Here is a 23649-nt window from a genome sequence, read left to right on the forward strand (position 1 = left end):
AGCTTCGTGTCAATGGAATTATTCACGAATTTTATAGTCAACTTCGACAACTTCTTGAATTCATTGAATCATTTGACTTTGGTTTATATTATTTATGGTCGTCATTAAAAAATATAGGTACCTAGGTACCCTAATATTGTCACTTGACCAATTGTCAGATCTGTCGCTTTTTGTAAAGTTAAGATTTAAGAAAGAATATTATTTTCATTCAGGTAAGGTAAATTAATGTTTTTGCATTTATGTGTAAAGATTTACATGTACTATTAATTGCAAATCTTCTTTAATAACTGTTTGATGAATGATAGAAACCCAAGAAATGGAGAAAAAATATATAATAATAAAACAATAATAACATGTAATAATATTTGCATGCATCTTGTAAATTTTTCTAATAATTGGTACCTATTTTCATAAAAATGAATCTGCATCCATTTAATAAACTAAAGCTACAATTATTCGAGTAAATATGAAACTAGAGTAGGAAGAAAAAAGTAAAATAACTTTAAATTATAGTGATAGTGTTAGTACCTAAACATTACATGTTTTAACTTTACTAAATTCTATGGCTTAGTGCCATCTCAAGCAAACTTTATTTAGTAAATGATTTATTCATTTTAGATTAAAGTATGGCTGGCAGTGACGATAGCAAGCCTAATGGAATGGATGGGGAAAAAAATGATGATGCTAATGAAACTACGCAAAATGAGGAAATTATCCATGAAGGTAACATTGAAAAAAATTACAGTAAACTTCTATAAATAAACAAAACAATTTTTAATGTTGTAAAATTATCCACCTTTTTAATAAATTCTGATTGTGGTGTAAATTAAGATTCTCATAAGAATTCACAATTTGTCTGCTTCAAATTGGTGTATTTTCTTTTTTAAATTTTCTTTTCGTTTCAAGATGGTTTTTTTTCAGTCAATATATTTTTCTGTATGTATGTATTTTACAATTATACCCAAAATGTTTGTGATGATTAAGGCATAATTATGTAAATGTTTATTGATTTACAGAATATGATCAATTGGATATGAAATTGGATGAACTGAACCAGGCATTGGATTTCTTAGAACAGAAGAATGATGATATACACCAGCGACTAAGGGAGTTGCTGCAGTCTAACAGAGAAATAAGAAAAGAAATGCAACATGAAAACAAGGAAACTCAATGAAATTGATAGAAGTTTTGTTTTTGCTATTGGGTACAATATAATTTGTTGATGGTATTATAAATTTATTATTAGTTTCTTCTAATTACATATAAAGTACAAGTTGTTGATGAGATTCTTTACTGTGTTGCTTTTACATACTTTTAGGGCCGATTTTTCAATGCTTGGATAAAACTTATCTGTCCAATAAAGTATTACACAATAATATTAAATTGTCACGTAAACTGTCAAATACGGGCAATTAGAATACGTTTTTAAAATGGTAGTTTTATACATTATTCGACGAATAAGTTTTATCCAAGCATTGAAAAATCGGCCCTTAGTATAGTATTTTACTACTTTTCAAACAAAACAAGAATGGTAAATGTGTCTCTTACTGATTGTCATCATTGTTATTAAGTTAGATTAACTAATACAACAAATGCATCATAAACCAGTAATAAAAATACTATGTATGAAAATATTTATAATAATGTTTTATTTATTTTTCCTTTAAATAAATACAACAAAAGTTAAACTAACAACATTTATTATTAGATCATATTCTTTACATACATTTCATTTATTGGTACCTACTACAATAAAAAAAATATTATTAATGGTGTTCTTTCTTCACAAAGCGTAATCCACAATAGCCACATGAATGATTCCCAGGTTTGTCCTGAAAAACAAATCCCTCAAATTAAAATAGGTCAAAGATCTTTAAAAAAGAATTCAGAAAATAAATAACAAATAATTTGCAGGTGTACTATTTAAACACAGGAATATTATCCTATGTATTAACTCATTAGACATACATTGATCCAAAAGTCTGCACAAAGGATCAAGTTTTTTTTTATTATGTTATAGCCAATATGCAAAATACATTTCGTCCAAAAATACCTAATACAACATTATTACCTATATAAAATGGCGTAAAAACACAGTGAATAGCAAAATAATAGTGAAAAACAAGTCAAAGATATAATAGTAAAATTCAGTTACCAGATTAATATAAACACGAGGATGCCCTTCAGGACCACTTCCACCGTCGCACCATACAACCCTTTCAGTCACTTCTTTCGGTGGGACTTCTGCAATTAGATTAACTGCCCAATTTGTATTGACTTGTTTGGGAGCATTAGTGAAACGGACGAGACGATAGTCATTAGAATCCCATTTCTGGAAAAGAACCAAGACACTAAGTTCTCAAGGAAACCGTAAAATCCTCATGATTATACTGTATATAAAATTTACTTGGCCTGTGTGAATGGGTATATCTTGAATTTTATTGGTTATGCAACGAATTGCAGTATAATTGATCTTGCCAGGGATACATTTTAAGATTGGCGAAGAACGCCCCAAAATTGGATTCATAATGCTTTTGTTCTTTTTTTATGAACAAATAATGTTAAACGCAATTATTACGGATAAAAATAATAAAAAAATTTATAGCGAATGATCAATGACAATGACATATCACTTGACACTTTCACTTACGAAAATAAGGAAATGTCAAATCTGACGTAATATGTATTATAAATATATGCATGTGGGTGCATGCATGTCCTTTGGATATTATGTGGATATTATACTCCCTGAACTGAACTATATAATATTGTGATATAGACTTTGTGTATAATTAATCAATTCAATATATTATTATCAATAAGTATACAAAAAAACGACGCAATGTAAAACGATCTATATTACTTGCTCTGTGGAAGAACGATGAACGACGACGCGATGAACTTTTTCCCTAATACGACGGATATGAATTATGAGCGGATATGCGTATATGCTAACTCACATGCTAACTGCATCTACTAATTTCCGCACCCTCATCGAATAATTTTTAAAATTAAGAGGAGGCTCCCTTTCTCATTTCTGGCACTGAGAGACCGGCTACGATACTAGCCGCTAGCCGTAATAAAGTTGAATATCGCGTGCGCTCTTTGATCGCGTTCGAGCTCGAAAAGTAAGTCTCAATTCTTATTTCGTTTATAACTAAAGTAATAATTGATCTAGAGAAAAAATATCTTGGCATTCGATAGTAAACCCTATTTTCTTAATGTTAACATTTATTTTAGACATAAAGTCCAAGTAAATCTTTAAAAAAATGTAATAATCCTTAAAAAACTTTAATGATGGGGCAGCGAGTATTGGTTGGAATTTTTCCGTGACCCCATTTTTTGTTGCTCCTGAATCCTGATATTTCTACAGTTTTATATATTCCAAGAAACCAAGTTTGCGAATTTATTCGTTAGAAATAGGTATTTGGTTGGCTCTAGTTTAAAAAAAAAAAAAAAACAATTTTATGAACAACAATGTTCGGTTTGTATTGAGTTGAAATAACCGAGAAGCACCGTCAGTAAAGTGGATACAGCTTTCTGTGAGAAACAGGAAGAACGTATACAAAAAGACCTAAAAATGATGGAGATATGGTATCGTCATATGAAGGCAGATTACTGAGGGTCCATGAAATGGAACTGTGATATGGAACGATTGTCACCAAATTTAATATACAAGAAAAGCTTATAAAATGTACTATTTCATAAGTTTTAATATTTTTTTCTTTTGAGAACCATCAAATCAAAACATTTTATCCTTGTTACCTCTGTTAGCTACCACAATCGAGAGTTTCGTACAGGAAATTATTGGGCGTCTCATTAAAATAAAGTTACTCATGGAAAATTAGCTTGAGGGCGCGTTTATATGACTTGGAATGTTACAGCGTGTCAGCCGCGCGGCAAAAGTACGGTCAGCCACGCCACTGCGAACCCGAACCATTTCCAGTTGATCTTGGTCTTTCTTAAAATTCACACGTGTTCGTTATGAGCTATTTGACTAAGAAGAATAAAATTATGATTGCATATTACTTGTACCGACAAAGCAAAAAGAAATAACAAAGAGAATGCGGGGACGCCGGCCGTCGCGGGGCGTACATCGAGAACATTCGAGTGATTCGAGCGAGACGGCCGCGCGGCCGCCACACGATCGAGGAGCGGCCGCCGCGCGGCCACTGCGTAGTTAGATACTCAAAATTAATTTCAACTTTATGTCCTAGTTAATAAAACATAAATTTGCTATAACTGAACAGTTAGTACGCGGCCACCGCCGACCGCGCGCGTTGTCTAACTGCAGCCTTATGCGGGTTGCAGACCAAGAGCGCTAAGTTAGTTTAGCTTAGCTCGCATAGCTGACGCAGTTTTCCATACTTGTGTGCAGTCCGCAAACTATGTGAACTAAGCTATGTGAGCTAACTAAAATATGCGAAGCTATGTTAGTTGTGTATGCCGATGCGCAGCTACGCGAGCTAAGCTTTGTCCCTCCCGCCTCCCCGCAGGCCCTTCGTCGTCCGTCTAATTGAACTCCGCAACACTGAGCTTTGGCTTAGCCTAGCTTAGCTTTAGAATAGCTTAGTTTTCGGTCTGCAATCGGCATAACTGAGCTTTAGCTTAGCTCTTTGTGTGCACGCCATTTATTTCTATCTTAGTTTAATTTGGCTTAGCCTAGCTTCCCTAGCTTAGCTTTGGAATAGCTTAGTTTTCGGTCTGCAACCGGCATGATAGTAATCACTTGCAAAAATGGGCGAAGGATCCTGGACTAAAAATAAAACAACAATCTTGTTTACATGTATAATTTGTCATTATAATAATTATAAGTATCTACAATACATTCAAATTATCAAACATTACAGCAATGCAAAGTAATAAGAATAGGTATACGTAATAAATAATTTTATCACATCAAGTTTTAACTTAAGATTCAACTGCAATCAATGAAGGCAATTTAAGTTTTGAGGATTAAAATGTCCATTTAAAAAGTCGCGTAACACTAAATTAAATAAAGCTAACAATCTAAATTCATGCAATGAATGCATTAAAAGTCAAAAGTAAAAAAAACAAGGTTTTCCTTATTCTAGTTGCCGTTTGATTTTCTTTTTTTTTAAGATTTGGAATGGCATAAATAAAATAAGAAAAATATATCATGATCAAATGATCATGTTAATGTGGAGTAAAACATAATGAACATTGATTTTTATATTTTTATAATATCTACTGAGAAGATTACTTTTTGAAGACCATCTACTTTTAACCTAATGAAGAAATATAATATTTTACCATCTGCCTATATCAAACCAAGTGTTACGGTTAACAAAATTATATAATAATCATACAAACTATGTAAATCTTAATAGCTCTATTATTCATTGCATAAAAATGCAACCAGTTCATAGCCGAGAGCAACAACAAAACATTTTAGTTGAGATATTAATAAATAATAAAATATTTGTGTGAATACATTTAATTATTATCATTATCTAACGAGAAAAAATCTAGGGGCTTATTCCGGCTTCGCCCGGGTAGAATTCATTTTTCGAACATTGAAATTATATTTTTAACATTCTTATCTTTTTCCATGTTTCCACAAATACAACAAACAGAAAAATCATTGAAATTCGTAGAAATAATCTTGAGTTATTATTTTATATATTGTATAGATGTTCATTTATTTCATCTATTTTTTTTTAATTCTAACATGTTATAGTAAAATCGCGAACAATTAGAATTAAACAATTAAATTCTGAATTATATGATTACCTTTTATTAAACGTAACAACTTGATTTTCTTATGTTACATTAAGTATAAAGATGATAATAATAGAAATACAATGTAAACATTATTCTGTTTTCGAATTTACTTGCTTATTAAATACTTGCAGATATTTCGCTAAAATATGAAAAATGCAGTCTTTATAATAATGTACATAAAATATATTGAAATTACAAAAAAATATCCTTATATTAGAAATGTGATATAAGTCGAACTGTGTATCAATGTAGCATAATACATGATTGTAATAATTGCATAAAAGAACCCAGTTATTTTTAGCCTGATCATATCAAGCAAAAGAGGCAGCATAGTACTTTAAGCTATATACTCCTCGAATGATATATAGGAGATTTTAGGTGAACTATTTCTTCACATTCAGTAATAAAATATAAAGAGATCTGAGTTCCGTAACCCCTACCAAGAAAAAAAAATCTATGTGCCAGTCACTTACATATTTTTGTAATCTAATATTTTAGAATTAATTAATCCTAATTAATACAAAATGCTAACTTTCCTACGTATTGTGTTTATTGAAAAAGGCTAAGTAAAGCAGAATATTTCTAAAAACTAGTAACCAAGTAAAGTTTTATCAAATCAGCTGAAAATATAAACTTAAAAAAATACTCATAGCATGATTCCACATATAACTCAATCGAAATAACAAAAATAAATGACGATTTAACATGGAAGTACTATGTACTACGCACTAGAGAGGACATCGCTACTACACTAAATTTTTGTAACACAAGTTAGAGTCAATCGTCTCAAAACTAACAAAATTTTTTTTATTACATTGATTGGTTTTAATTGATAAGTTTATTCATATTTTTTTATAAGATAAACAATATTTATTTGTTACATTGATTGGTTTTAATTTATAAGTAATAAGAGGCAGAATATCTACAAAGTGTATGACTCACTAGCCGCCCCGCGCCGCCGCGCTTGTCGTACAGATTTTGTTCGTGGTGTCCTCTCTATACGTTGTAATAATATCTCAATGCAATTTAATTATAATTTGTAACCTTAACATTCAACAACATACTCTTTAATTTTTAATACATCGTAAATGGTTGTTACTTTCCTAAAATAATTTACAATTTTGAATCATCGAAATTTCCAAAGAATATTTCCTCTGTATATTTATGAATGAAATAATATTATTTTAAGTTAGAACAATGTTCAGTTATTTGAGTCAAAAGATTGCCTAGTGGAACTTGATCTTAATTCGCGTCGTGGACCTGCTAGCGCTTCATCTGTGGATTTCCTACCTTTTTTGCGATTTCCTTTGCGTTCAGCATTCGCATTCAGACTCTCACTGCTAGTATTTTCTTCCGAGGTATTATCATCTTTACGTCCACTATCTAATTTGTTATTAGAACAGTCAACAATCTGCATATTATCATCATCATGATTAGTACTAATAGATGAATTTGTTAACAGCGATTGTGGTTTTTCTTCGCGATCAATATTTGTATGTGACGAAGTCGTTTCTGTGGGACGACTCATGTCAAAATCACTAGCTTTAATTCCAGTTTTAATGACAGTAGAAGGTGCTATCAAGTCTTCTAAGTCCATCTCTCCTGTGTGTGAGGCATCTGATGGCTTCTCTCTATTAGGAGTTATGTCTTGATTATCCTTCTGTTTTTTTGGTGTTGGTTGTAAAGCTAAATTCTCTGGTTCAGAACTGACCTCATCTAAGGTTCGTTTATTCGACGTATTACCAGTATCATCAGATGTTAAACGAGTCATATAATCCTGTTTTGAAAGTTTTTCATAAGTGTCTTTTTCAATATCTTTTGATTTTTTTGCTTCAGCAGAACTTACCAGGCTTGCGCTAAGAGCTCCAGATGCCATCTGTTCTAATAACATTTTACTAACATCTATATCCTTTTTATCGCCTTTTAATAATTTTTCTTGAACAGCTGCAAATTCTGGAGGCATTTGAGAACGCAAGGAATCATAAGGCATTTTCTTCTTATCGACTTTAGACAAATCGGTTGCGGCGGCCTCGTGTAATTCGGAATCTCGTGCCCTTTTATCTACCTTCATAGTACTCTCATAATTTAGAGGTTGTTTAGAAATAGATTCTAATAAGTAAGGATCTGGTGGTAGAAGTATTTGAGGCAAATTAGAAGATTGAGGTCTATCAGACACTTTTTGTTGCCTTGATGTTGATGTTGGTGTTACAACTGTTGATGATCTAGGTGTTGTTGTTTTTGAGGCACTTCGAGACCCAGAACTAACATTAGGATTATGTAGGGATGAAGTACTCGAAGTTGCCGTTAAGTTGCTTCCAAGGAGGCCTAGTGTATCATACGGTGACGACATACCGGAATGTACGCCAAAAGGCGACAAACTATTTAGTCCCAATTGAGGATATAACATGTTAGGATTGGTAAAAACGAAAGGAAATTGTGAACTTGATGATTTTGATGAAGAAGTACTGGTAGATTCCGGTTTCCGTGTTTTTGATTTACTATCACTAGAACTAGAGCTGCCGCTCACAGTGTTCATGTCAAGAGAAGGAAATCCAGGTAAACCTAGACCAGCTAAATTAGCAAATATATTGCCGCCAGATATATTTCCTAATAAATTTGGCATACCACTAAATGAATTTAAAAGTAGTTTTGGATCAAAACCAGTAAGATTAGACAGTGTGGCAGCTAACGTTTTTGGATCAAAAGCACTTAGGCTAGACAAACTAGCCAATAGAGCGGGGTTTAGACCAGCAAGATTTTGGTTCAAATGTGAATTTGATAACACATTTGCAGATGATGCATCAAGTGTCGGTGGTCTTCCCTTTTTGCGCTCCGGCATACTAGGTGCACTTTGCATCGGCGAATGTCGTTGACTTCGGACATCCTGAGGTAATTTGACATGTTCTTTAATACCTTCCGTCCATTTGGAGTCTATATCGTACATAGGATTATCCGCTATCCATTGTGCCAAATGTTTTAATTGCGGTGCTTTATGACCTACGAGTCGTTTACCAGTAACCCTATGCACAACAGGTACATGTTCATCTGGTGATAGCCGAGGCGCAACGCCTCTTCGTCTACTATCTACACTTGCCTGTTCAGCTAGCCATTTATTTACTTTGGCTTCGTGTGAAAACGTCTTAGCTTGCATGGAATGAGACGGTTTTGGCGTTTTGTTACTTTGTTCTAAAGATTGCTGCAGAAATGATGACAGTTCCTTAGAAGATGAATGCGGTGATGGAACATTTGTTACTGTGACAGAGAAAGGTTTTTGAACTGGCGTACTCGAAGTCGTCGGTGGCGCAGCTGGAGTCACTGTAACTTCTGGAAGTATGGTTGTACTTTTTGTGCGAGGCGGCTCGTATGTTGTGTTATTAGAACTTGGGCTTCGACCTTTAGCAGCAGACAGACCGAGAACAATTTCATCAAGCTTCTTCCTTTTCTTCTCTTTACCAACTATTTGCTCCGGTGCAGGCTGTAATAAACATGCAAATTTAAAGTAAAGTTTATATAATTTGGCTACTTAAATATATACTTAATTAATGATAAAATCGAAAAGAAATTGGATTTTTAATCAGACCAATAGCTTATACAAGTGAATGATTCGAAATGAATGTTCAATTATATTGTTATTATATGTATTACAGATTACTTCATAACAAGAACTTACAACATTCTTCCTTTTCATGAGTCTATTGAGTGTGTCGTCTAATCTACTTCTAGGCGGCGTTGCGGAAGGTGTGTCTGTTTGTGGCGTGCGTCGACCCATTGAGAAGTCTTGTGCTTCGCTTAGATCTAAAGGAGCGGATAGGTCAACTGGCGCTGCAGTAGAAGGAGATGGTGGAACAGATGGCGCGGGAGACGGCGCTATGCGTTGGTGGGCGGGCGGAGGAGCCGGTGTGGAACGGCGGGAGCTCGAGTCACTTGATGCGTCGTCCCGTTCACTTCCCAACACCATGCTTGCTGCAGTGGCACTACTCGTCCGGTTGTCCCGAGCATTAGTATGCGCTGCTTGTGGCGATGACAATAGCGCATGTAACTTGGCACGTTCAGTTTCTACATCGATAGCGATATGCCTTTTTTGTGATTGTTTACGATCCTCCGAAACGTCCACTGATGCTCCATCCTCAGTTTTATTAGCCACTGATGAAGAGGAAGCAGTTGGCCATTCACAGTTTTGAACTGCATGTGCAATGTGGTGCAAACGAGTTTCAAGTGCTCTTTCCGTGAACCAATGTTCCGGTGATAAGGATTCTTCAATTCTACCCAATTTTGCAAGTGTTTCCAACTCTGATAAGGCATCTGTATCTTCTTCAGTATCACGATCGTGAACGTGTGAAGTGCGTTTACTACGACGTAATGACATGCGTGTCTCTGCCGCATTATCATTACTATTTTTGTCCTCATCATCTGAATTTGGCTTCGGTGTCTCACTTTTTGATGAAGATTTGAATTTAGAGAACCACTTTCGTGCAGATTCCGCAAATGGCATTTTGGGATCACAAAACAATTTTGAGAATGTGTCTCCTAAACCATGTCTGAAACAAGTATTACAAAATGTAATATTAATTAGAAGATTTGTAAAACTGAAATAAATTCATGAATAAAGACTCTTTATTACTTTCTAGCTTATCAGCAAAATCACCAAGCTCAGAATAAATTCTTAGCTTTTTATCACAATAACTTACTTGCACACTCCTAGCACAAGATATTTATCATGTAAAGCTGGCTGCCACCACGACGGAGTGTCGAGCGATCGTTCGCAAAGTGCCAAACGTGTCTCCAGGGCAGGGTGCGGCGCTACTTCCTCACGTAAAACACGGAGAAGATCAATTCTGTAAGCAAAATATGATGTAAACAAGAAATGATGTATTTCAAACTATGACTGCACAAATATCAACAATAAGATAAAAATTACTTTCTTCAATTTAAACATTACCTCTCTAATGTTGCAATGGCTCGCTCCTCTCCAATTGGTTCCGCTTTCAAGTCAGCTCTAGTTGGTAATTCAGCTTCACCAACCGATAGTCCACATTGGCGTTTGCACATGGCCATAAATGCCTTTAAGTAATCAGTAAGAGCGTCATCACTTTTGGAATCCAACCTCGCCAACGATCGAAATCGGTTCCAGCGTAAACTTTTCGTTGCGGGATCAAATTCGACACCGTAAGATGCTACGGTACGCCGGAACGCCTCTTCATCGGCTCGGCTCCATCTCCATTGGGACACTTCATCTCTTACTAATTGATCCATACGTTCCCTCCTCTCCATCTAAATAATTTAAGCATTTTTTTGAATTGAACACATAATTACAATTATCGATTTTTACATACTCAATAATCATCAAGTATAAAAATGGAAAAATTAAATACCTTAGCCCTCTGTTGCATTTTGAGTTCCTCTCGTTTATAGTTTCGTTGATATGCGGTAATAAGCCGCCTGAGTCTCGTGTTCAAGTCCTGCATGGAGGGCCAGGGGTGCGAGGAATCGTCGTCCGGTCGCGGCGAGGCGGAGGGCGAGGCGGCGCCCGCACCGCTCGACACCTCGTCCGTGCAGTCCTCGTCTCCAACGACACTGCCGCGCACCTTCCTCTCTTCGCTCCTGGGAAAATTCATCTTTTCTATACTATTCTTCTTCATAATGTTATGTTATCTAATACTATTCTGATTTATAATGTTTTTAAACAATAAACTAGTCAATTTCAATGATAATTTAATAAACAAGTATTAAAATAAATAGTCCAAATGTATGCTGGCTGGGTAGGCTGTAAATATTCAGGAGTACTAAGCCAATAATGTATTATTATACAAACAATTCCTATTATTATAGGGTTTGTTTGTCCTTCTTTCGCGTTAAGGCTATAAATTCATCATACTTAACAAATTTTGATCGGAAGTTTCAGGTTTGTTTTATCAATTAATATTTAATCAATGAATACTTACTTTATATCTGTACACTCTGCATCATCAGGTGGTCCTAACTTTTCTACGAAACAAAGTAGTGGGTCTGACCGCATTGCTAAGTAATTTTCGTAGCCATGTTTATAGGTTCCGACTAACAGTGAAACATCACATTCTGTATCCCACCAAAGGCGAGGTGGTGCACTATCCACGCCTCGAGGTACTCTCATACCCATATTACTAAAAACCAAATTATTAGGTTAATTTTGAAAAATTTAGGGATTTGCCTCACCTACCCCATTTATCATATATACAAATTACTATATGTTTGAACATTTTACAGAATTAAATATCATAACATACCTGGCATGAGTTCCACTTTCAATTAGTGTTGCATAATCACCAATTACTTCATGTTTTATGTAGTACATCATGCGGACCCGCAGAAGAACTCTTAAAATAAATGTTTAAAATTTAATAATTTTTCCGTTAGCTATATTTAATTAAAAAAAAAAAGTTGAAAGATTATTTGCATACAAAATAAAGTCTTCCAGACTTTATATAAATTACACAAAAAACTGTCACTTACTTATTAGCATGTCTGAATAAGTGTTTTTTGTAACTGCTTTCTAAATATGTATCACAGTCATATTTCTCATGAGAACTCCAATGATTAGGATCTTCCCACTTTTGAAGATCATTTGGTTTTGGAATATCCTTTAATCGATTTTTCTTTTTTGCGTTCCTGCCACGAGGGACAGGATTATGTAAACCACTATGATTTCTTGAAATTGTAACTTCACCATTTTCACATGGTTCTATTAAATCCCATATGAAGTTTCTTATTTTTTCATCACCCTTGTAATGTCTCAAACAGAATAATACCTATAAATGGAATACAAAATAAAACAAAAAGACAAAATTCAATGGGTCCATAAAATACTAATAAAAAATCAGTTTATTTTGAAATAATTAACTCAGCGAAAGTCCAAACTTTCTCGGTATTAGCATGGCAATTCATCATTTTGGAACTTATTTAATGGGAAACATCAAATTTACAGCAACAAACTTCAAATAATGCTATTTGGTATAAATATTTATATACTATTTATTTTACTTACTATAATTCTTGCACAGTCTTCTATAACAGGAATTGACCAGCCCTTGCGGAACTGATTTCTGTCAACAATTTCTTCCCATCTCGCCCAACTAAAATAATAAACACAATCAGCTATCGCACATTATTAATTATACACATAATATAATCTCAATAATTTAAAGTTACCTTCATAAATTCAGTTGAAACAGAGGTAGATATGGCAGTAGGATGCGCAAACATTGAAGACAAGATACACCAGGTGACTTCATTAAGTCAGCTAATAATGCAAGTGAAGCAATGCAAGTGTGTTACGACATTGTAAAATCCTATGGTACCAAAATTAAGAGTGAAGGTATTTTTATACGAAAGTACGATTTAATTTTTCATTTACAATAAAATTTCGAATAATTTACATGGTAACCACCAAAGAGGATCGAAAATATGATTTCAACTGCACTGCGACAAGGACAATTACCACAAGTCATAGATTAAACAATCAGTAGAGAAATCATAGGCATAATTTCATAGCATTCATAATCGCTTGATTGCTTACCTGATTATTCTTGTTAGTTAGCGTCGTTTAATATTTAAAAGACACTAATAACTTCTTTAATTTTTTTAAGTATTATTTAATTATAATAAGCCAGGGCAGACCTTATGTAAAAGTAGTAACAAGCTAATGGGCGTTTTTCCATTACCCGGCCCGGCACCGGCACCGGCGCCGGCGTCGGCGCCGTGCCGTTGCCGGGGAAGCAAAAATGTATGAAAATGTATGGCTCGCTTTTTCACTTACCGGCGCCGGCGCCGGCACGGCATTGAGTCCTGCCGGCGCCGTCGCCGTCGCCGGGGTAGCAAGCTTCCCACTTGTGCCGGCCGGCAAAATTGCATATGTATTGCATATTTATTTGAATTGTAGCCGTGTGAGTGTGTAACTGCGCGGGGCGGGTAGGAGGGAGCGGAGCGGAGGGATCGGGCGTAAACCGGCATCGACACCGGCGCAATGGAAAAACGAAGTCCCGGTGCCGGTACCGGTCCCCGACCATGCCGTTGCCGTGCCGGTGCCGGGCCGGGTAGTGGAAAAACGCCCAATAGTTACTAAACCGACTTCAAAAAAAGGAGGTTCACAATTCGAAAAATATATGCATTTTATCTATGTACACTGATTTCACAGAGGTTTCTAAACGAATGAGGTACGATTTATTTGAAGGGGACTGGTTTGTTTCGACCCAAAAAATTTGATTCAGGTAGGCCTAGTAGTTTTTATTTTTGTGTTATGACGAGTTCGGTATTATCTATTGTTGGTGTAGTAATGTAAACTACTACATATACATATAACAAAATATGTAAGTGCTTGGCAACTGGTAAGGGTAAGAGTCATGATATCAAAATTTAAATTTTTTAAATGCAAAACATTATAATAATACTTGGCAGTGATGTACTAAATTAACATATAAGCTATTGAAATACTTGCTTTTGCCCGCGCTTTTATCAGCTATATCTAGGTCACAATAAAAAAAAAAACGTATGAACTTACCCAAACGTGAGAAGACCCCTTTCAATTTTGAAACACTCTGATCGCGTCCACGATCCATAAACTACTTCTTCATCAATTGGCACACCTTCATGCCTGGGCACATAATCATCACTAGCATATCTTCTGCCTTTACGACCAAGTTTTTCTTTCTTCCTCTTGCTTCTGAGGCTAATTCCTTTAAATAAAAAAGCAATACATAATATAACATATAAGGGCGGAAATATTTCAACAATTATCGAATGAATATAACACCTTACCATCTTCATCATCTTCTGAATCTGGTGTCACTTCCATATCAGACATCTCCATAGGGCCATCATCATGCCCATACCGTTTTATAATAGTCCTTTTCCTGGGTTCAGTTACAATCAGATCTTCATCTTCTTTTTTCTCTGTAGTATCTATTTCAGCTTTTTTAGCCCATTTATTCCAGAAATCTGGATCTCTTATATCAATATCTGATCTTTGATCAGTAGCTGCAAAGCTTGCCTTTGAGAAAGTGGATCCTTTTTCAGATTCCATTTGAATAACTTGAGTTCTTCGAGCTAATATCATTTCTATGTCTTCTTCACAAAACTTGTCCCCTGCATTATCTTCATCCATTACAGCTCCATAAGCTCCCTTTTTTAGTAAATCTTCAATTTCCTTTTTGGACAATTGTTTTAATCCAGTTTCTTTTCCTTGTGCAGCATTCATACTTTGTAAAATAGCTTTATCAAGACCAAGTTTTAAAGAGGCTTTATCAAACATTTCTCTTTCGTAAGTATTGCGGCAAATAAGACGATATATTTTAACCATTTTCTGCTGACCGATACGATGACAACGAGCTTGAGCTTGTAAATCATTTTGAGGATTCCAATCACTATCGTATATAATAACAGTATCAGCCGCAGTTAAGTTAATACCTAGACCTCCAGCTTTCGTACATAGTAAAAACACAAAACGATCTGAATCTGGTTTGGAAAATCTATCAATTGCTTCTTGTCTTAAGTTACCCCTTATACGACCATCTATTCTTTCATATGGATATTTCCTAAATACCAAATAATCTTCTAAAATATCCAAACACCTCACCATTTGACTGAAAATTAAAACTCTATGTCCTCCAGCCTTTAGTTTGGGTAAAAGTTTGTCTACTAACACCATTTTACCAGACGAATCAATGAGCGCTTTATAGTAAGCCTCTTTATCTTCCCCATTTGCTTGTTTATAATCAAATTGGATTTGATCTTCAGCACCATTAAGGAGATACGGATGAATGCAACATTTTCGTAGTTCCATCATTGTATTCATTAAATTTGGAATATTGGCTGCCGATGCTATACCCTTTTGCAAGAAACTGAAGTTACGTTCAAGTATAGCTCGATAATATTTCTTTTGGATATTAGTTAACTCAACTTCAATAATAGTTTCTTCCTTGGGCGCCAAAGTTTTTTCTACATCTTCTTTTAATCTTCTCAACATCATAGGTTTTAACAGGGCTTGTAGTTTTACCACTTCCGACTCAGTTTTAAGTTGACCAAATTCTGTTAAAAATGCCTCACTACTGGCAAATTGCGATGGTTCCAAGAAATTCAGAAGTGAAAATAGTTCATTTACATTATTTTGTAGTGGTGTTCCTGATAAGAGAACTCTGTGTTCTAAGTGCAGTTGCCTTAAACCTTCTAATAATTTACAATTTCGATTTTTTAACCGATGTGCTTCATCTATGACACATATTCTCCAATTAAATGATCTTAGTTCCTGGAAATCTGTGACAATGATTTCAAATGTAGTAATAAGTACATTGAATTTCGTTATTTCTTTAATAGGCTCGCCATTTTCGTTTTTGTAAAAAAATTCATATTCCTGTATCATACTCTTGCTTTGTTGTGAACCATGGTACACAATAACATTCATGTCAGTCCAACCTTCAAATTCTCTTTGCCAATTTGGAATAGTTGACAGGGGGGCTATAATAAGAAATGGTCCGCGAATGCCATATTCCCAGACAGAGTTCACAAAAGTAAGACTTTGTATAGTTTTACCTAAGCCCATTTCATCCGCTAGAATACAATTTCGATTATTATGCCAAGAAAACAAGAGCCAATTTAATCCTTCCAATTGATAAGGTCTCAATGTGTTTCCACCTTTATACAGAGGGGACTCTTTCAATTGTGACCAATGATCAGGTGAAGGTCGTTTTTTAAATTTCCATTTCTCTTTAGGTGGTACTTCACTGAATACCTTATATTGTTTTATTTTATCAACATCTATATCTTCTTCTAATTCCCATGTACTATCCTCATATTGTAAACTTTTCCATTTAACCAGATAATGTTTAACCACTGTATTGTTAGCAGGATCTTCATTTTCTGACATATCTAAAATTCTCTCTACTTCTATATAGTCAGGATTAAATGGTTCATCGTCTAAGAGCTCGAAAATATTCATCTGTTGTGCTTGCTTTTGTTTAAATCGTTTTATCTTCGAAAATATTCGTTTATCACCTTTATAAAGCTCTTCCTCAGTTTTCCATTCACAATGCAAATATGAAAAGTTTCTATATTTGACGTAATATTCTTCGATATCAACAATGATAGGTTTTTTGTCTTTATCGTCTTCGGTGACGCTGTTAATTTTATCTGCTTTAACTTCTAATTCTGGCTCTGGATTTTCCATCTTTTCTTCTTCTTTCATAACTTGGTTATCATCTGCGTTTTCAGTTTTCATTTCATTTTCTATTTTATTGGCATTGTTTTCATCAGTACTGGTTTTAACATCGGTTACAGATTCAGTATCTATAGGAGCATTTTCAGTGTCGGCCTTAGGAGGCTGTTCAATTATGGGACTTGGATGTTTAATTTCACGTTTGCCCATTCGACATGCCAAAACATGTTGAACTATCATAGAATCTTCCTCAGTAGTATTCACATACATATAGTTAGGTTTTGGAGTCCCTTCAGGCCGGTTAAATTCTTTTATATCGATGTTTGAATCATCCAAATCTCGTTCTTGTCGAGGTGCTACAACGGCAAATTCATCATCAGACAACCGTAACATCACATCGTCTGTATATTTTTTTCGTTGTGTATTTCTTGCAGAGCGTCGTTTTAAGCTATCGTCTCCTTCTGGAGGTGGTGATGGCGGAGGTGTCGACATTAAGTCATCAGGCTCTCCGTCGGAATCTGGTATGAGGCCACCTCTTCGTTTTCTTTTACCAGCCGGCGTACGCTTAGTTAAAATCTTTTTACCACTACTGCCTACAGAAGCTCGTTTTTTCGATGCTTTTTTCTTCCCTGTCATTAAGTCAAGATCATCATCCCTGTCAGCCTCTTTTTTCGATTCAGCTTCTTCCAATAAATCCTTTATAGCTATTTTCGACACAGGTATATCGTCGAAATCAGTAACATTTGTGTCATCAAGGGAAGGTAAATCTGAAGATTTTAATGTTTCATTTAACATCATACTTTTATTTAAAGTTGTATCGCTCATACTAGTGTCAATAGTATCTTTTTCTAACATATCATTACTTGTTGTTGTGTCGGCCTGAATTTCCGACATTCCTTTTCTTACAGCTCTTTTTCTTTTAGGTGCATTGGGATCTTTAGGTACACGTTTCTTACGTTCTTTAATAGGCTTATCACCCATTTCCTTCGCAACTTTGGGTTCTTTTGGTGTTCGTGGTTTTCTTTCTTTGCTCTTTCTAGGACCCCGAATTTTCTTAATTTTTCCAGATTCATCCATGGATAGTGCACTGCTATCTAAATTAGACGTATCTTCTACCATTTCTGTATCAATTTCTATGTTGCCCTGTAAGCCTGTTCCAGCTGTTACACAATCTTCTGAAACAGGTAACTGATCTAAAGATTGGGTCATAGAGACCAATTTATCCTTTTTGACGCGTGGTTTGCGGGGCTTGGCAGGGCCTTTTCCTCTGCCTCGGCCTGTAGTACTAGTTACTTGAGGGCTTTCTACCATTTTTGATCCATAAATAGGATTTTGCAAAATACAATTTGGACCACCACTGCACTTATCGTTTGTTTCATGTTGTTGCAACATGGATAACCTTTCTTGTAAACATCTGACCTTCTCTTGGTTTTCATTTGAAGGGAGTAAACAATATATTTCTTGAATTTGCTGTTGTAACGACGCTCTTTCTTGGTGATGAGATGTTGCATACAAAGGAGGTAAATTAGGATGCGGCATATTATTGGATCCCATCATTATTACATTAGGACTTATATTATGTGGTGGAGTTGGCAGCATATTAGATTGGTTTGAAGGTATATGGGGTGGCATATTTGGGTGTACATTTTGCCCACTAATGGGTAATCCTGGTATATTTGGTGTTGCTGTTGATTGAGTATTTGCAATATTACCTGTTGAATTATGAATATTTGGCTGAATATTGCCGATCATATTAGGGCTATTAGACTGTACGCAGTTTAAATTTGTTGGTGGTACACTGTGAATTGGCACACTTGAAGTGACTGTATTTGAGAGATTATGCTGCACTGAATGTGAAGACTGTACACTAGTTACTGATTGTGTTACAGCTGGAAGTGCACTTTGATATGAGGAAGAGACACTCAAAGGTGTGTTAACTTGTACACTGCTTGGAACACTCATACCCAAATTATTGGGCATTGCTGATGGTATCATTGTTTGAACATTTGGATAGTTATTATTTGGATACGGTTGATTTCTGTCTATATTTAAGGGTGATAAATTATCATATTTGCTTGGTATATTGACAGGAATTTGTTGTATAGGTGGAACTGGAGATGGTTGTATTGGATTTGGTTGGTCACTGCTCACTTCTAAGTTTACAGACATAGATTTGGATTCTTCAGGTTTTTGCCTATCCTCATTATTAGTCTCACCACCTAATTGATTAACATCCACTTTTTGGGAATTATCATCAGTATTTGTATTACTAGGTGTTTCAGTTTTGGTCTCTTCTCTAACAACGACAGGCTGTATAGTTTCTTCATTTGTTTGCGTCTTATGTAATAATTTTTCTTTGCTTTCTTCATTGTCAGTTGTAATGGGAGATTTAATGTTAGGGGCTGCTGGGGAGTTACTAGAAGCCATTGCAAGATTGTGTTGAATATTGCTCATTACATTTGGCGACAAAAACATTTGTTTATTAACATCCTCTGACTTTTTCTCAGTTTCAATATTAGTCTCTTTTTTTGTCTCTATATTAGATTTTTGGTATGGAATATTCTTATTAACTTCTGGAGGAATAATGGACTCGACAGGTTTAACAACTGCAGGGTCAGGTGTTTCCATCGGCACCATATTACTTAAAGGTGTTGGCATTTTGTTTTGATTCCATTGTGAAGGTGCAGACACGATATTATGTCCAATTGCAGGGGAGGACTGATTACGTTGAAATGGATAGTCCCCACTGGGTGGAAGAACCATTTGCTCTAGGGCTTGAAGTGTATTTTGGGATGAGTATGTTCCTGAAACAGGTGGGGGAACGGATGTAGCAGGAGACTGTACCATTGCACGTGAACTGTGAGGAGAGGCACTTGGTCCCTTCACAGGTGACATCACTGGGCGAGGAGAAAGTTGAGATTGTGGTTGTTGTCTAGGCGATATTTGGGCTCGCGGTGACATTTGTGGCGACAATTGTGGAAATGGTGGTCGATATTGTGGACTTCCTGTCTCCATAGAAGATTTGACAGAACTGTATTGATTAGAGACATTAACATCAAGGGGATGTTGCACCTGGTGAGGCTGATAATTCATTGGTACAGAATGATGTGGGGAAGCATAGGGCATTTGTGAAGGGTGACCTGGTCCAACAGGAGCAGGTGGTACCAATGGTTGGCGAGGTACATGGTGCAGAGGTGCAGCTGCATGATGCAAATGTGAGTTAGGATGGGTTTGAATTCCCCCAGAATGACTAGGCATATTTTGATGGGTTTGATGTTGTGGCATTGCACCATGACTTTGTTGACTATGTGGCAATCCATATTGATGTGAATTTACATCCATCTGTGGATGATACGTGGGATGTTGTCCAATCCTTGTTGCTGTTGGGGGATGCATTTGTGTATAATTGGGATAATTCTGAAAGAAAAAAAAATTGTAATTTAGTAGTAATAAGTAGTATAAAATATGTGAAATGATTATAAAAAGAATAAAAGTGGTAATGAAATTCATACTTGTTGCTGGCCATAGATTTGTTGTGATGTAGGCTGGGGAAAATGAGGTTGCCTTGGTAGATATGCACTATTTTGAGGCTGCAGTCCCCCTATCCCACCACCCTTTAAAATAAAATATAAGTAAGTAATAACCAAACATTCAGTATAGTTTGAAAAATTGTACAAAACCAACCATACAAATGAAAAAAACATTTTTAATTCTTCTTTATTATAACTTATAAGCAAATAATTACCAAATATAAAATAAATTAATAGAATTTAGAAACTCTGAATAACAATAAAAATCTTCAGTATTGGAAATGTTACATTTGAACTATGTAAGATTTTTGTTTTCAATTTTATTTACTTTTGAAATGGAATCAAATCATACAACTTCAGATTTTTAAGGTTAACTTCACTGTACCTGTTGTGGAGGATACTGATGCATTTTTTGTTGATGTTCATAGCTATGTCTATATCCTGGTGCTATTGGTGAATATCTATTAGCTCCCGGTGCACTGGACCAGACGCCCATATCTCCAATGCCTATAAAAATAAATGTTTTAAATAAAAATGTAAAGTTAGACATGTTACTTAAATAATTTAACTTCATATATTTAACAAACCTTGTTCTGACATTGAATACATTGGATCTGGTCCAGGGTGGTAGCCAGGATAGGCATGGGATGGGTGTACATGGTGGGATGGATGAATGGGGCCATGAGGAGGTTGAGGTAATCGTGGCCTTGGTGAGTAACCACTATATTCATGATAATCTTGGGAGGGTGGCCCTGGCCCAGGATTTGGCACTGGTTGTGAACTGTTGGGTAATCCACCAGCACCTCCACCCCCAAACGAAGCCAGTTTTTGTATTGACCCTTCTTGGGCTACAGTGTTTGAATTATATGATTGCCTGTAACTAAATATAAAATATGTTGAATTATTATAAAATAACTTCTTTTGTTCTACTAATTGTAATGAAGTCTAAAACTAAAAATGTAAAATATATATTTTTTTTTTGTATATGTATAATATTAAGTCAACAAAGCAACAATCACCTATTATCTGAAGAATCTTTATTCTCACTTGCTACCCCACTGGTAGTATTACTGAAGCTGTCTGATCCACCAAGATCAGTAAGTCCTTCCAACATACCGCTTCCATCATCACCAAACAAATTATATGAGTCCATCACTCTCCTAAGAGTGAATTAATAATATTGATTTATGTTGATATATCCATAAACATTTAACAGCACCCATTTTATTCTGGAAAAATGTATTTAATTTTATATACATAATTATATCAAACAGGGCGATGTAATGCACCAACACATACTAGTTTCACCTTTACATTACAACGGGGTGAGAAATCAATAAATAATCATTAAACATTTATAAAAAAAATATATGTATTATAATAATGATTTAATGATGTTTGAATAATGATTTGAAATTAGATATTAATCATATACTTAGGTATATAATTGAAAATAAATTCTAGTAACTTAAAAGATTAATAATCATTAATCCAACATTTTTTAACAAACTTTTATAAAAAAATAACTCTCTAGGTCTAGGTAGTTCTACTTCTGTATTATTTTTGAATTGCTTGAATAATATACATTTATGATTTCCTTAAAATTTGAGATTATTACTAAAATGTGTGTGTAGCAATAAATTTAATGCAACCATAATTATTAACTTGATATATTTAAACAATAAAAGCAAAATTTGAAATAAATTACTTCCACAGATAAATTATAACAATGTATAGCTTAGAAAAACTTAAAATATGTTTGGTGTGTTATAAAAATATTCCTCAAAACTTTATCTAGCCTTTACATTTATAATACAATTTATTGAATAATTCTACATTACCTGTGCTCTATATGTATAATAATAATGCAGAAATTAAAATACATTTATCACTTTAATCATTGATTTTCTAGCATTGGATTTTTTTACTGTACTTTAGATTTAGTATTTCAAAGAATAAATATTTTACATGTGATACAGTTACAATTCATTCTATACAATATTCAATAATACAAATTAATACAAAAACTCCCATATAACAATGAAATCTAATTAACTAAGACTATAATATAATAACAAATAAATAACAAAGATTACAATTTTCCTCACACTTCATATAGGTATAATATGTTTAGCTATAATTTTAATTTAAATGTTTAATAATGAACTAAACATAATATTTTCCATGAATTTTTTTTTCTCCGACCGAAATACAGAAGAAGATGGTTTCATGTGAATAATCAATTCCCAGTAGATCGCCAGCAATGTTCATCAATCTACATGAAATTATTTTCTTCTCTTGAAACTTATCACCATGCTAATTGAAGTACTCTGCTTGTATAACCAAGGGGAAAAGCTATACGCTTATGATAAATACAAATACATATAGCGACACAACTTCTCCCTTTCAGTTATAAAGCACAACATAAGACGGCAAAACACAATCACAATGTCAGCAATGTATGTATCTAAATATAATACAGAAAAAAATTATAATAATGAGAGGAAACGCGAATTGGTAATCCTTCTAGAAGTATAAAACAAGTATATTAAAATTAAATTTTAATATATAGATAGCAAAAAACCTTTGTGATATTAAAACTAGAAATTTCAGGCCAGAAGAATAGATTGACGTCAAATTGGCACAATCATTGGAATTAAAAGTAAAAAACCAGTAATAAACAAATACAAATCTCTACAAATCAATTACATTTATTCATTTATACTATTAATGTTTAACAATTGATAGAGAAAGTTTAATACTTACAATGAGCGCCACACAACACGATTGATCACAAAATGGATACCATGTTCCGAAAACCGAAGCAACCAATTTCTATAGGTATGTAAAAATAAAAGTCTTCAATAATGTCAAAACAACACTTTTATAATAAGTAATAGATAAATAATTATAACTGAGATTCAATATGATCGATCTGTAAATTATCGCACAAGTTTTATCAAATTATCATAGCCACTACACTCCGTCCATTTTGTTTCCCCAGTACTCAGTAGAGCTATTGAATACCATAGATTATAGAAACTGTAAGTGTAGACTTGTACAAGTGGAACAAGCCGTGTGTAAAATTATATAATATTTATCTAGGTACCTATTATTTACTTTTACATGTTTACATGTATAGTATTTATTTATTTATATTTATTTATATACATATATTTATATATTACACAC

The 23649-nt window shown here is 34.4% G+C and overlaps 3 protein-coding genes across 4 annotated transcripts; 1 reads left to right on the forward strand and 2 right to left on the reverse strand.

The window, feature by feature from the left end:
• Positions 1-78: 78 nt before the first annotated feature.
• Positions 79-1638, forward strand: LOC123706369 (UPF0184 protein AAEL002161). 2 transcript variants are annotated; one of them, XM_045655618.1, is made up of 3 exons: positions 79-212; positions 619-723; positions 1017-1638. In XM_045655618.1, the coding sequence occupies exons 2-3, from the start codon at positions 627-629 to the stop codon at positions 1172-1174; spliced, it is 255 nt and encodes an 84-aa protein (XP_045511574.1). In that variant the 5' UTR covers positions 79-212; positions 619-626; the 3' UTR covers positions 1175-1638. The 2 variants fall into 2 exon arrangements, with proteins under 2 accessions (XP_045511574.1, XP_045511573.1); XM_045655617.1 differs by lacking the exon at positions 79-212 and having other exon boundaries at positions 585-723.
• A 45-nt stretch (positions 1639-1683) lies between these two features.
• LOC123706368 (NADH dehydrogenase [ubiquinone] iron-sulfur protein 6, mitochondrial) lies at positions 1684-2651 on the reverse strand. Its single transcript, XM_045655616.1, has 3 exons — positions 2408-2651; positions 2156-2332; positions 1684-1832 (listed from the first exon to the last, which is right to left on the reverse strand). Exons 1-3 carry the CDS (start codon positions 2525-2527, stop codon positions 1767-1769), a joined length of 363 nt encoding a protein of 120 aa, XP_045511572.1. The 5' UTR covers positions 2528-2651; the 3' UTR covers positions 1684-1766.
• A 2123-nt stretch (positions 2652-4774) lies between these two features.
• Positions 4775-23463, reverse strand: LOC123706380 (chromodomain-helicase-DNA-binding protein 7). The gene is made up of 16 exons (XM_045655631.1): positions 23224-23463; positions 21477-21686; positions 21045-21337; positions 20843-20964; positions 20440-20541; positions 14536-20344; positions 14279-14453; positions 12767-12854; positions 12235-12530; positions 12009-12098; positions 11688-11885; positions 11118-11346; positions 10685-11016; positions 10434-10580; positions 9416-10283; positions 4775-9220 (listed from the first exon to the last, which is right to left on the reverse strand). Exons 2-16 carry the CDS (start codon positions 21608-21610, stop codon positions 6947-6949), a joined length of 11157 nt encoding a protein of 3718 aa, XP_045511587.1. The 5' UTR covers positions 21611-21686; positions 23224-23463; the 3' UTR covers positions 4775-6946.
• Positions 23464-23649: the final 186 nt, after the last annotated feature.

The sequence above is a fragment of the Colias croceus genome, chromosome 3, assembly GCF_905220415.1.
Source record: "Colias croceus chromosome 3, ilColCroc2.1".
NCBI lineage: Eukaryota > Metazoa > Arthropoda > Insecta > Lepidoptera > Pieridae > Colias > Colias croceus.